This window comes from Eublepharis macularius, chromosome 9 (genome assembly GCF_028583425.1).
Source record: "Eublepharis macularius isolate TG4126 chromosome 9, MPM_Emac_v1.0, whole genome shotgun sequence".
Classification (NCBI taxonomy): domain Eukaryota; kingdom Metazoa; phylum Chordata; class Lepidosauria; order Squamata; family Eublepharidae; genus Eublepharis; species Eublepharis macularius.
The window spans coordinates 178,756-193,697 of NC_072798.1; the positions used below are offsets into that span (position 1 = coordinate 178,756).

A 14,942-nucleotide genomic window follows, 5' to 3' on the forward strand; every position below is an offset into this window, starting at 1 on the left:
GCCAGAGCTCTCCCCACTCTTCCACTTGAAGCCAGCTGGGTGACCTTGGGTCAGTCACAGCTCTCTCAGAGCTCTCTCAGCCCCACCCACCTCACAAGGTGTTTTGTTGTGGGTATAATAATGGCACACTTTGTAAACTGCTCTGAGTGGGCATTAAGTTGTCCTGAAGGGCGGTATACAAATCGAATGTTATTATTATTATATTATTATTATCAATGTCCAAACCCAAAATAATTTCTGAACAAGCCAGAAGAGGTGGTGTCTCCTACCAGTGGTGCTGTTTTGGACGTCGGTGCTCTTGGTGGCAGGAAAGACCATTCTTTGCTTCACACGAACAATTAGACTATCAATCTCATCATCGGAGCTATCGCAGCCAAACACGACACTTGGCCTTGGTTGCTGGGTTTTGCCTTGAGTACACTCCTGTGTGGAACCTTTTTCTTCCACACTTTGGGAAGAATTTGGCCTGTCCCTGGATGCGATAGTCTTGTCCTGTGAAGAGGGAGATAGCACGTTCCTCCCGTTTCCCTTCCGCCAGTCCACTTGGATGGACTGGGATGTAGTCCGCGGTGCGTATTCGCCAAAGACGCTATCATCATCATCATCATCGCTGTCACTAAACACTAATGGAAACAAGCATAAGGCAGAGTGAGTAATTCCCCTTCCTGAAACCACAGCTTTGGGGGGGGAGGTGAGCATGACTTGTGACCACAAGACATGTAAACTGTCCATTTCAAAAACTTCTTGAATGTCAAACTGCATAGTCATAATTACAACAAAACAATGATGATGATGGTAACTGCGCTTATATACTGCTTTTCTAGACATAGTGCCCCACCCAGAGTGGTGAACAAGTTAGTATTATTATTTCCACAATGCAGCTGGGGCTGAGAGGAGTGACTGACCCAAGGCCACCTACTGAGCTCATGGCAGTAGTGGGATTCGAACCAGTAGAGTGCTGATTCGCAGTCGAACCACTTAACCACTGGGCTACAGCAGCTCCCTACTTCTTATTTAGAGAATATGACAGTGCCCAAAGGGAAAAAAGGCAGCATCAACACTTTATCCTTTCTCTAAAGTACTGTAACGTAGATGAATGCATGCATACACACACATACACACACAAGGTCAAAACATAAGGAAGGTGCCAAAAAATCCCAGCAGTGCTGTGAGACAAAGCTCACAGCTGTAGACCTCAGCCTGCTGCATCATATTAATGCACACTGTCCCATGCTTCCACATAAAAGGAATCAGATTTCATGTGTAAGTCCCAGGATCTAAAATTTAGCACAATTACTCCAAACAAGAGTTACACCTCTATCAAAGCTAAAATGTTCCTTTGTCTATACAGTATGGGGGTGGCAGGCAGGTGGGCTTTGGGAAGCCGTTCAGAAATAGCATCCCAAAGAGGACTTGCCTCCTCACTTCTGGCTGGATGAATAGAAATGGCACCTCCCTCTAGGAGTCTCTCTACAAAAGACATCTGACATGAGATCGCTCAAGTTTAAGGAGATGCAATGCAAGCTGGGAAGCATAGTTTAAAAGACTGCCTTGAAACAATTATAATGACAGATCTTCACAGGATCCTGATATCTCTGAAAGCCACTACTTGCGCGCTCGAACCTCACCCATCTTCACTGTTAAAATCAAGTAAAGACCATAGGCAAAGCACTGAGGTCTACTGTAAATCAATCACTAGCCCAGGGCATCTTCCCTGTCATGTGCCCACACCCATGCCATTGACGTATTCTCTAATCTGATGCATCGATCTGATCTGATCTGTTCACTGTATTGATCTACTGTTTGATTTCATGCCATGCTCACATAGTTGTGCTTTGTAAGGTAGCCACATAGTCATGCCATTCTGGGCCTGCCTGAAAACGAAAGTGCTAATGCTGATTTCACAGGGAAGGTAACCAGTCTGTTATCTCTGAAAATAGGCGGCGCTGGCCTTGCATCTGGAACTAGAAATGTAACCATTTCCCAGGGGAGAGAGAAAGCCTTCGTTTTTTTTGTAATCGTCTGCCGTTTCTATCCAGACTACGCTATTGTGTTCTCATGCAACTTCTTAGGTTTTCGTGCTTAAATGCAAACTGCTCCAAGGGAGGGGGGAATAGTACTCCCTATATCAAGAGTGCCTTAGCCTGTATAATCATTCCCGCCAACTTTCCCATCTATGGATGTACCCATGAACTTAATGGACCTCTAAATAATCATCCTTTCAACCAACGCACTGGAGTGCTTGCTGTGAGGGGTTTGGGGGTCCATCTGCCATGGACTGCCATCCCTAGAACGGACGTTCCCCCAGCTACTCAAACAGGTGGTTTATGTTCACTAAACAAGAGTAGTGAGGAGGTTAGTCTGTGGGCGATCATTAGGATTAGTGTCGGTGATGCTTCAGGGGGTATAAATAAGTGCGCCAGCTGTGACTAGGCCTATACGGCTGACAGAGGAGTAGGCAATAATTGCTTTTAGGTCTGTTTGTTGTAGACAGACGAGACTTGTTATAATCATACCTCACAGGGCAAGCACGATGAAGGGGATATAATTTATTTGGGCAGTTGAGGTTAGAATGGGGGTGATGCGGATAATGCCGTATCCCCCAAGTTTTAGTAAAACAGCAGCTAATACTATTGAGCCAGCGATGGGGGGCTTCGACGTGGGCTTTAGGGAGTCAAAGGTGCAGGCCGTATAGTGGTATTTTAATTAGGAAGGCTAATCAGAGTATAACACCAGATGTAATTAATTTTTATATAGTGGGTTATATGTGTGAAATGTCTTAGACGATCTGTGCTTACAATTGTAGAGACATTAGGATCGTAACACCAGATATAATATATAATATAGTGGGTTATATGTGTGAAATGTAGAGAGGAGGGATTGACAGAGCCTCTGGCTCTCTCTTTTTAAACCACGCTTCCCAGCTAACATTGCATCTTTCCCTTCACTTGAGCGTTCTCGTGTAAGATGTCTCGTGTAGAGCAACTTCCAGTCACTACAGAATTGGTCCACAGGCAGCTGCTCTCCAGCGCTATGCCAGCCCAACTGCCTGTGAGCCTTTTGTTACTTGCCTTTTTTACTGGTGAAATTCGAGAACAAGTTTTCCTTGGAGCGATTCAAACTAGGAGGGAAGAGAAAAAGACTCTCACTGGAATCAGGAGGCATGTCAGTTGTAGAAGTGGCCCGTGAGCCACCAAGACAACATTCTGGCTCCAGCAAAGATTGAGTATCAGAACGTCAGGAGAACACACTGCAAAACAAAGAAGGCGCGATCCTAAGCAGATCTACTTGGACGTAAGCCCCCCTTTATTCAGTGGGGATGTGTTCTTTATGCCACTCTTTTTTATTAGAATATTTATACTACATCTTTCCTCTCAGTTCAAGGTGGACAAGTAATAATTAACATTACAAATTAAATTAAAAAATTAAAAACCGCAAATACCTCTCCCCACCCAAAAGATGCCTGCTATGTTCTTAGTATATTAACAGTGCAATCCTAAAGCAGCGTTACTTCAGCCTAAGCCCATTAAGTCAATGCGCTTAGACTGGAGTAACTCTGCTTAGGATTGCACTGTAAGAGTAATAGCCAAGATCCATAAGCCTGCTAAACAAGAGACATCCTATTTGAACTGACCCGTTTTGTCACCCTTGGGCAGGCAGGCCACGTCCTCTGAAAGCGGAATGTCAGAGTGCCCCGCATTGCACACCAATGTAAAACAGACCCACTTTACAAAGATACCCATTTCTCTCTGACCCCAGCTGCGTGTCCTGTACATGCCCTTGCCCTCCTGGCCCCCATGTTGGTCTTGTGGCGCCTGGAAGACTAACACATCCTTATTCCAGATGAGATTTTTTGTTGACCAGAGCACGTGTCGTCAGACGGCTGAGAGGCAGTGGGCTCTAGCCCACAAAGGAAGTTTACGGTGGAATAAAAACATGCTGCTCTTTAAAGTCCTGGAAGAGTTCTGCTTTCCCCCCTTGCTATAGACTAACACAGACACTCAGGAACTTTGTGATTATGATAATGCAGGCACAGGCATGAAGATGTGGCCTCGGGCATGTGATAGAAAACATGTGATCACACAGTCTGACGTTGGTCTCAAAACCTGTATTTAGAAAAAAATACCTTCACGTAGATTTTCACATACAATTCTCAGAATCACATCTGCCTGTCGCTGACAACAGGCACAGTCCAGCGCATCAGGTTCACTCACACCCTCCAAATTCACCCACTCAACATAGGCAACACTCTGGCCCTGCAATTACATTTCCAGTACAATGAAAGCCCTTAAGGCTTAATTTGGGCTGGCGCGAAATGTTTCCATTTCATTTTGAGAAAGCTGTCTGGAAAAACACAACTACATTCCACTTGGGAGTAAGTAAATAAAGTGGAGCAGGCTGCGTTTTGTGTTTCTTAATGCAACAGCTGCATCACCCTCCTCTGCTGAGTGCCTTCACTTCACTCACAGACCTCACATCTCATGTTGATAGAAGAAAAGATTCACTGGCAGAGGACAGAGAGGAGGAAGGGTTTGATTTGTGCCAGGCTACTCTGAGCTTAGCTTCAGTGCCTTCACCAGCGGCTTCAGGCCCGAACATGTGTGAACTAATGGCAGTGGAGGAAGTAGGATAGGAAGTAGGAAATGTAGGAAGTAGGACAGGAATTAAAAAATGTAGGAAGTAGGATAGTCATGAAGGGATAGACAAGACTGCGGGCACATCACCAGTGCGGTGGGAGAGAAGCAGCAGCTGTTCCTTGTTGCATTTCTTCAAGCAGTTGCTGCAGGTGCTCAAGGTTTGGGTTTCCTAAACTGAACAGGGGTAGGGGAGGACAAAAGGACTGATAAGGCTGTGCCCAGCAACTTGAGGGCCAACATTTTTTTTCATGTTGCATTTCTTCACTTGAGTCCATATAATGGTTCTCTATTACAGCGTTACAGTACTGCTGAAACCTGAAAAATATCATTGAAGTCCATCATTTCTTCTGTGTTACACCCCCTAACATACATATGGTAAAACCAAGATTCTTGGGTATTTACTCACTTGAGAGACATGGGCTTGAACCGCTAAAGGACACTGAAATATTTTCTCGTGGGAAAGAATTCCTTACATTTAACACACTTAGCTATAGTTGCATACTTAAATCAATCCATATAAGAGGTTTTTTGTCTGCTACAGATCCTGATTAAGGCTAATATGGTGAATTTGGAAGCGTACCTCTTATTCTCTGTCCTCGGAGTGCAACACGTGGCTGATTTGGGAGTCTTCATTCTAGATAAAACTAAGGCAATATGAAGGAATAAACAGTCAGTTTTTGCTTCCTGAACACTATTCACCCACAAAGATGACAGCTTGAAAACAATCAACTTTCTGACGACCTAAATTTACCAAAATTGAAGTAGTAATTTGTTCCACATTCAAACAACTCAAATCTAAGCAGAAACTGCTCGCAGCAGAAAACTTTAAACCACCTATATTAATAAGAAAAAAAGATATTTCAGTCATTTACCTGACCTTATGTGTTACTTATCATTCTTTCAGGCTGTCTGTACTCCTGCTCCCAACAAGAAACTGGGTTGAATCCTGCAACCTGTCGGCATTAGGGTGCTGAAAGTTATGGATCTTTCTTGCATCCCCCTGCCCAGTCATTTCTGACCCCTGGAAAGCTTATTTCTAGTGCCACAAGATCTGTGTCATTTAATAGCCAGAAAGGCCAAGAGGCTGCAGTGGGATGCAGATGAAACGGCCACGTCACTCCCATCAAGGGAAGAGAGAGAAGGTGGTTCTGCCCCTTCCCCCCTCAGCCTCCCAACTGGCCACACCTGAGGGAAAGAGCTCTGATTGTCGAGAGCTTACACCCTAAAAATCTTGTTGGTCTCTAAGGGGCTACTGGAATCACATTCTGCTCTTGGACCAGATGGGTCATTTGACCATGGGAACAAACTTTCCCAGGATGGGAATGGAGTACTGCTGGCAGGGGGGCAAACACAGGAAAGTTCTGTGATCTCGCATCCACGGAATCTATCTTTTAGCCACAGGAGCATATCAGTTTACATACATTCAGGTTATTAAGAGTACAGTCAATACTATGGTCTCATTTGAGTATCAGGTGCAGTTCTGGTCACCGTATCTTCAAACGGACACTGCAGAGCTGTAAAACATAAAGAAGAGGCTAACCAAGATGATTAGAGTGTTAAGCACCTTTCCTATGAGGAAAGGCTAAACAATCTGGAAATTCTCAGTTTAGAAAAGAGACTACTAAGTAGGGACATGATAGAGGTTTATAAAATTGTGCACAGGGAAGAAAGAGTAAAGAAAAAATTTTCTCCCACTCCTAAAATAATAGAACTCAAGGGCACCCCAGTGAAGCCATTGGGCTGTAGATTCAGGACAGGCAAAAGGAAATACTACTTTACACAATGAGTGACTGAGATGTGGAATTCACTGCCAGAGAATAGCCACAGGCATAGACAGATGTAAAAGGGGGTTAGACAGATTCATGAAGGACAGTTCTATCAGTGACTACTAGCCATGGTGAATACAGGAACCCCCACATTCAGAGGCAGTCAACCTCTGAGTACCAGGGACAGGAGGCAGCATCAGAGGGAAGGCCTCGGCTCCTCTGCTGAGTTGTTGGTCCCACAAGAGATTCCAGATTGGAAGCTCTCCGGGAACAGAAAAACCCCCATTGGGCATTCTGATGGGAGGCAAACTGTTCCACTGGGAGAAAAACCCCAAATGTGGAAAAACAGGGTGCAAGCAGCACTCCCTGAGAGACAAGTTGTGCTCTGTGCTTGCCGGCTGCCCCTAGAAAGGTCACCCAATGCTGTACGCACGAGGCTTCTGTGCTGAGCACCAGAGAGCTGGTGCCTCCTTGCTTGTTCAGGCAGGAGGCCACTGGGCGTTGTCTGTTGCTACCAGAACCCGCTTGCCTTGAAGAAGAGCTGCAATGGAAATCCAGGCATATCTGACAGCTGACAGTTCTAGCAAGTTTTTATGCGTAACTTACTTTCACTCACAGACCAAGAAGAACCATTAGCGTAACTGCCCTTGCAGCATGCCACACATCCATGCAAGGATGAGTCCAAGAAGACTTCTATGCCATGATGCTGTGATCCAAAATCCAAACCTCGAAGCAGGTTGAGATCACTGGACCACCACATCAAGGACTGTAAAATAGATCTGGGGAGTGATCGCTTCATCCCCTGAAAATCAAGGTAAGCATTACACTTGCAAAGAAACCCGTTCTGCAGGGCTCTCGTGTGCAACCTAGCAAGAGGCATCACTGCTGTGGCTGAGGCTTGGAGGCTGAGGAGCCCCCACCATCTGAGGGTGGAGGTTCCTCAGCCTCAGACCCAAACCACCTGAAGCCTGAGGCAGAAACTGGCTATCATGGCTTGGACAAAGCGTGCCCCGTCTTGTGACAGGAAAGCCTTGCCCTTCAGAGAGTCCAAGAAAGCCCCAACAAACAGGAACAAATGGACTGGCTGGAATGGCAACTTTCCCCAGTTAACTACCAACCCCAAATCTGACAGGGTCGAAATGATGAGGTGTAACTGCTCATGCAGATCCTGCTCAGAAGGTGCTGTGAGGAGCCCATCATCTAAATCAGGGAATATGGCACAGCCTTGTAAACACAGGCAAGCTACCACCACCAAAATACACTTAGTGAAGACCACAGGGGCCACAGCTGGGCCAAAAAGGAACGCTACAGGTTGGCAAAATAGAAAAGAGTCCTGTAGCACCGTTAAGACTAACCAACTTTACTGTAGCATAAGCTTTTGAGAATCACAGTTCTCTTTGTCAGATGCCAAAGAGAACTGATTCTTGAAAGCTTATGCTACAGTAAAGTTGGTTAGTCTTAAAGGTGCTATTGGACTCTTTTCTATTTTGCTACTACAGACTAACACAGCTAACCCCTCTGGATCTACAGGTTGGCAGTGGCCTATGCCACACCAGCTGCAAAGAGACTTTCGACAAGCCGTATGAATGGAAATGTAGAAATGGGTATCCTTTAGAACTAACACAAAGAACCATGAATGTATTTCCAATGGTGAGAGAACATCATGAACAGCAACCAATCTAAACACTGAGATCTTTAAATGCTTATTCAGAGCTCACAAGCCTAATACGCCCCTTTTCTTTTTATCTATTAGGAAACAGCATAAAACCCTTCTGTAACTTTTGTGTCAAACATATGTTGTATGGTGCCCTTGTGAAAGAGTTGTGCAACTTCTTCCTGTAATTGGGGGGCGGGGAAGAGTGGATTTAACAGGACCTCTGCCAAATGGCAACACAACTCCAACTAATAAACATTTTTTGCAATTGATAGCACCCAGGCTTGTCAGCAGTGGGAAAGCCTGTCTAGAAGCCATGTCACTAGTATTGCTTGATCTTGTCAGATTGACTAGAAGAAGGTTGTGTAGCTTGTTTGTTCCTACACTTCTGTTGTGATTCTCTCTCTACTCTCCCATGACCCCTGCTCATGCCGTCTATCATGACAAGCCTTTGACTTGAACTGCTGACACGCACTGCAGGCCGCCACATTGCCCTCTCCAAGGCATATAAGGATCATATCATAGTCACCCGACCGCACCATCTTTATACTGCACTCAGTACACTTTTTTAAAAGCACCATACAATTGGTAGAATTTTTGTCCTTCAGACAAAAATTTCCCTCAGAGTAGTTAATGGAAAAGACTGAACACCGATCCAATCTCCACAGCAGTGAAGAAAGGACTGAGAGAAGAGTGATTCCCCGTCTGCCGCCCCCCCCCCCCGCCCGACACACACACACACACACACACACTGATTAGAGTGAGAAAATTCTAGCTGAGGCCAGTACTGGGGACTCCGTGCGCCTCTGGGAAGCACCAGAATTCTTAAATCTACATTGCCATGGCTGGCCTGCACATGTACAATCCCATGTGGGACTGCACAGAAGCCACAGAGATTAACATAAATCTTAACAAGCATTTTAAATGTACACATATCTCTTACCGATGAAACAATGGCTGGCTCTGTATCTCACATTAAAGGCTTACTTCTGAAATGAATTCAGTTTACCTACCAACTAAGCATGGAAATTTCCCTTTTCTTCTCATCCACATATAAAAAAATCTTTGCCTGCCTGTTGACTATCAGCTGTTGCTCCTAGAAAGTTGTGGGTCATTAGCTGCTTTGTTTTACGCAGACACATACAAAGGCACAAGGTTGCCACAAGTATGAGTTTTGCGTTCTGCGTTTAAGAGGCCACAAGGGGACTGGACCAAGGCAGAGGGCAGCAGCAGCAACACACACTGGAGAGAGGAGGCGGCCACTGGACTCAGGATGCAGTGCCCTGGCCTGCCACATTTTGCCATAAAGAAACTGCTTCAGCTTCAACCCTAACCCACCCCCATTTGGGAACACTTTGAATATACTTCTCCTCTGGATACAAAAAGAAAGTACATCAAATGTAAACTCTGCAACAGAGATGAGTCTAGTTGCAAGCATGGAACGTAACGAAAATGCTATTTATGTACATTATTCACCTTTCCCACCAAGATTCAAGGCAGATTAATTGGAAGGAAAGGACTGGGTGGATGAAGATTTGGACATGTCAGAACACTATGAATGTACTGGTTAACAGAGTCAACTTTTGCTAAACTCTTACTATGCCTTTTATTATGATTCATTAATTAAATCTCCAAGCTGTTTTACTATGCTGCTAGAAAAAGTTTATTCATTAATCCTTATAGCTAAGTTTTCTTTCTAAAAATGCATCTAGAATTTTGATCACGATAGTACATAAAGATGCAGTAACAGAAATACAGGATTGCAAGGGGGCATCACTGTTTAGAGGGAGCCGTGTCCCTCGTTTAGAGCATACGGCGCTTATTTTGGAGCATCACGGGATCACACCAATAGATCACAATGGGGAAAATATAAATCTAATCTATTTCAGAATATCTCATCCTTACAGAACAAACACAGGTAGCTTTATTATATGCTTATTTCCGCAAAAGTAAAACTTTCTCAAAGTAAGCATGCCTAGGAGGCCAATCAGTTTTTGTAACTGGAATCTGGTGTCCTTACTGCATTGCTCAAAAAATGCAAATGAGAAGATTCAGAATTCCTTGTCATTTTGTTTTAGGATGCCAGTAAAGCACAAAAGACTATGGCTGTCCTGCCTGCAACTTCTTCAAAGTCTCCCACTGGTACTTCCAACATAAACATACTTTAGACATTTTTGAGGTTTCTCATTCATAGGATTGCCATCGGTGCGACTTGACAGCACATAACACACACACAGATCCAGACAATAATTTGATCAGTAGAAATCAAAGCTTTTTTCATTCATTCAATAAAACCGTCAAGGATGGTTTTGTTTAAAGAACCAATAGACATCAGAGATGAAAAGATTATTTGGTTAATTTATACTACAAATTCTCCTTGTATTGTTTAAAACTGTCAATATATCCCATTATCAACATGGGCAAATCTATGGATGCTTAACAAACAAGCAGAACGCTTAACCTATTCTTAATTGCCAACATAAGAAGCAGACAGTCAATGTTTAAGATTATTTAAATAAAATATACTACATACTATTCTGTGTGCAGTTTACTTCCCATTAGCACTTCTAGCAAAATTATCCACTCTGACATGAGGAAAATCTCTCTTATGCTTAAATTCCATATGCAAGGCAATAGCACAAGACATTTGCACCAAGTTTTGGTGGCCTGAATAATCTCTGCAGAAATCTCCACAGAAATCTTCTTCCTATCAACTAGCAACCATGTATTTCAGACAACCAAACACTCCACACTGCCAGAGAGAACAAAGCAGGCACGAAAAACAAGAACAGAACAAACACACAAAGTCTTGTGTCAAGAAAGCACAAAACATTTATACTCCTACAAAACTTAAAAGAGTTCCACAGGCTTTAACTTACACTTTTCAAATTCATCATCACTGCTTGAAGATGAACTGCAAAACAAACAAAAAACGTTATCGATCCATTCTATAACTACATTCAACATTAGAAATTAAAATGGTACCTCAAAAATTAGACTGGTACTGAGCACAGAAAAGTGCCACCAACTTTTGACTCTGCACTTGAATATCACTGAATTAGACCATAAACATATTACCCATTCTCAATTTACCAGAGGTGGATAGTTTTTAATCGGTTTAATGCAAAATGCTAGAAGGATCGTCTCACCATCTCATTGTCCTTCTCCCCATTCCCACTGCTCTGCCCCCTCCAAGATGCACACATTTTGCAAGGGAAATATTCACAAATAAAACCGAGGGGGTCAAACCCTCTCCCCCCACCACCATACATGTGCACACACACACACACACACACACACTCATAACTATTATGCGACTGGGACATTTTTAAACCCCTTATTCCTTTCCCAGTAACAAATCAAGCTCCCACACAAAGAAAATAGGTGAGGAAGCCATTTCCACATTCCCAGCACAGCCTCACAGTCAAAACTATAGCCTTGCATCAGAGCCAAAAGAATATCTGCTTGATTGTAATAGCCAGATGAAGAAAATGCTCAAGTATAAATTGTAGTCTGTGATTGCCAAATATGGCAGGCTAAGCTTCAATAATTAGAGACTACTCTCATTAACGTTCAGCAAAACTGCTTTGAGAGTTCCCAGCGCTGGCAAATATTTTCCTACCCAAATCTGTATGCAAAATTTCCTCCTTAGTTTTATGGCCAAGGGCATTCTCTTTAATGTGTTCAGCTTGCCATGTTGAAACGGCACGCACAGGTAAAAAGGCCTGTACTTGGAACTCTCTTTCTCCTTATTATTTAGCAAAACCAGAGTCTGAATAACCTAGGCAGAAATGGGGGGGGGGGGGGAGAATGCTCAATCTGTTACGCTAAATTATCAAAATCAAAGAGTCCAGTAGCACCTTTAAGACTGACGAAGAGAACTTGATTCTCGAAAGCTTATGCTACAATAAAATTGGTTAGTCTTAAAGGTGCTACTGGTCTCTTTTTGATTTTGCTACTACAGACTAACACGGCTAACTCCTCTGGCTAAATTATCAATTATGTATGTCACATAAATAACGAGACACATTTATGCCCATGATAATTTTCTCCCTTTTTATCTATGCTGTTCAATGCACTTGCTTTGTGAGTTGGGGTTTGTCCAACCCCCTTTTCAGCACATTTAATGGTTATCAGTTCCACATGTCAATCGGAACGCTACTTCCGTTAACCTGGCTTCAGTCTAGCGCCAACCAGTTTCACAGATTGAGCCCAAGTTCCAGCATTGTTGGGGGGGGGGGGGAGAGCAGGTTCTCTCTATTCACTCCCTCTACATCCTGTATAATTGTGTAGATCTCTGTCACATCACTCACCAATCCTTTTTTTCCCTAACCTAGGAAACCCCAGATGATTTAGCTTTGCCTCAGAGGACAGGCACTCTAACCTTGAGATCAGTTTGGTTACCTTTGTCTGTCCACAGACTTTCAGAAGGTATATGGAAACCTTATCTTCAATTAACATTTGAAAATATACAAGGAGACATATGACAGAGAGAACAGTTATATTCTGGAAGCATTTGTTATTCTTTTTGCAGAGATCCAAATCATAATCCCACTCCTTTAGAGATTAATATGGATGAGCCCCATCAATAATTTTCTTTCATTTTAAATGTTTTTGACTATATTTTCTTAGACAGCAAACTATGATTTGAGCTCAATTGCACCATCTCTAAAGGAAAGCTGGATTCGAATCTTGCTCTTCTACTGCAGACCAACATTTCTACCCATCTGAAACAGGAGCCTATGTAATATTAAAACTACAACAATCTAGTGGTAAGTGTTATACTAGAATCTGGGAGATCCAGGTTCGAATGCCCACTCTGCTTGCTGGGAAGCTTGCTGGGTGACCTTGGGCCATTTACACACAGCTTAACCTACCTCACAAGCTTGTTGTGAAGATAAAATGGAGGAGAAAATACCGTAATCCACTTTGGATCCCCATTGGGAAGAAAGGAAGGGTATAAATAAAATAAATACACACAATCATAAAATCATCATCAATAAAAACAACAGCCCATATTAACAGTCCACACAATGCAACCAAAACGGTAGTGAAATTTGGATGGTACTGGTAACTGATATAAGTTTAACAAGGTATGATTTACTGAATTATTTTATTAACACGTGACAGTGCTGCATTTTCTGATTCTGTCAGTTACCCTTAGTTCATGAGAAGGGTAGGCGATAAAAATTCAAAACAAATGGCCTTCTGAAAGAATATAGTTTTACAGGCTCCCCCCAATAGAGGTATGAAGCGTACAGCACTAATCTTTATTAGCAATCCATTCTAAAGTATCTGAGCAACCCCTGGAAATCCCAGCAACAGATTGCTGCAGACCAAACCTTTCTCAGTGAAGAAACAATGATGTGAAGCGTAAAACAGACCCAATGGGGTTTATACTCAAAGAAATGGCCCTTCAGATCTAGGGGTTTGATGATGCGGGGCTTAAAAATGGCACTTTAAAAGTAAATGAGAAACAAATGCAATCATTCTATACTGGGTGTAACAAAGCAGATACTTCTTTGGGGCCACAAATGAACAGGCATGTTCTGAAACAATTACATTTCTTGATGACAAAATGACTGGTAAACAGGGGAGATCCTACTGCTTTTTCCTTTAGGAACTGCTCACCCTTTGGTCCTCTCCAGAATGCATTCTGTAGATATTCTGTGCTGGGCCATTTGACCTAAAAGTAGCCACAGGAAAAAAAAAACATTTTAGCGTAACGCAGTTTGCGCCTGAGACTCGAGCCCCTCCTAGCCCAGTTTCCCTTTTCCCATCTGCTCTCCCAGTTCTCCTCAGGCGAGGCAACCTTTCCTCGTTCCCCTACCCGGTTTCCTTTTCAACTGACGGTGCCAGACGGTGCCCCACCCCCACCCGGCTCCCCGCGGCCGTCGAGAGCGCGGCCCGTTCAGGCTCTTCGATCCCACCACCACCACCACCACCACCCCCCGCCCTCCCCTCGGGAGCCCCTCGCCGCCTCACAGGCCCCGCCGGGGGTCCGCTGGCTGGCCCGTCGAGAGAGCCGCGGCTTCCCTGGGCAGCAGCCCCGCCGGCCCCCCCTCTTCGACGCCCCTTCCTCATCCCCGGCCTGGACCGCCCCCGGCTCTCCTTCGGGCCCCTTTTTGGAAACGCCGCCCGCCCGCCCTTCCCTGCGCAGGCCGGGCTCGGGCGCCCGAGGCGGCGTCGGGGCTGCAGACTCGCCGCCCCCGCCCCCGGACCCCCTTCCCGAAAACGGGCCTCGGGCGCGGCCCCGCAGACGCCCCTTCCCTTCCCTCCGCTCTTCTCGCGCGGCCCCCACCCCTCTCCAGCGCGCGAGTGGCGGCGGACACGCGCAGGGCCCGGTGCGCGCGATCCAGGCGGGGGCCGAGGGGGGGGGGGCGCAGCGCCGAGGCCGCAGTTGGAGGGGCCTGCCCGGCAGGGCGCGCCCACCCCACCCGCGCAGGGCCCCCGGCGGCTGCTGCTGCGGCGGCGCCCCCCCGAGGCTCACCGCCGCGCCGCCCTCGGGAGCGCCTCACGAAGGCCGCCGCCGCCGCCGCCTTTCAAGCTTCCCGCCCAGCCGTCCGCAGGGGTCGTGGAGCGCGGGCCGGGCGGGGCTAGAGCGGCCCCGGCTGGCGCCCCGCCTCTTCCGGTCACGGCGAGCGGCCCCGCTGCGGCGGGCGGGAGGCGCTGAGGGGGAGCGCCGCGGGAGGCCGGGCCAGGTTTAGGGTCAGGCCTCCGCCTCCGCCCCAGGCGGGGCGGGTTGAGCCCGAGGCCCGCCCTTCCGCCACGGCCTCCGTGTCAGACCCCCACCCACACACCCACCCGCCTCTGAGGCCGACCCCGGGGAGGCCGCCCAGGCAGGGCCCTCCGCCCCCGGACGAGGACCCCCCTCGCCACGGCCCC

General features: G+C 45.8%; 1 protein-coding gene across 2 annotated transcripts in view; it reads right to left on the minus strand.

Moving 5' to 3' along the window:
* The window catches only part of GCNA (germ cell nuclear acidic peptidase), a 40,698-nt gene extending 26,063 nt beyond the window's left edge, over positions 1-14,635 (minus strand). The window contains exons 1-6 of one of the 2 annotated variants that reach the window (XM_054989322.1): positions 14,548-14,635; positions 13,689-13,743; positions 10,937-10,971; positions 5,218-5,281; positions 3,072-3,121; positions 270-623 (exon numbers count right to left, since the gene is read on the minus strand). In XM_054989322.1, coding sequence (XP_054845297.1) covers positions 270-623; positions 3,072-3,121; positions 5,218-5,281; positions 10,937-10,971; positions 13,689-13,738 — 553 coding nt within the window. In that variant the 5' untranslated portion in view covers positions 13,739-13,743; positions 14,548-14,635. Of the gene's footprint in view, positions 1-269; positions 624-3,071; positions 3,122-5,217; positions 5,282-10,936; positions 10,972-13,619; positions 13,744-14,547 lie in introns of both variants that reach the window. The other variant, XM_054989324.1, reaches the window with a different exon arrangement.
* Positions 14,636-14,942: the final 307 nt, after the last annotated feature.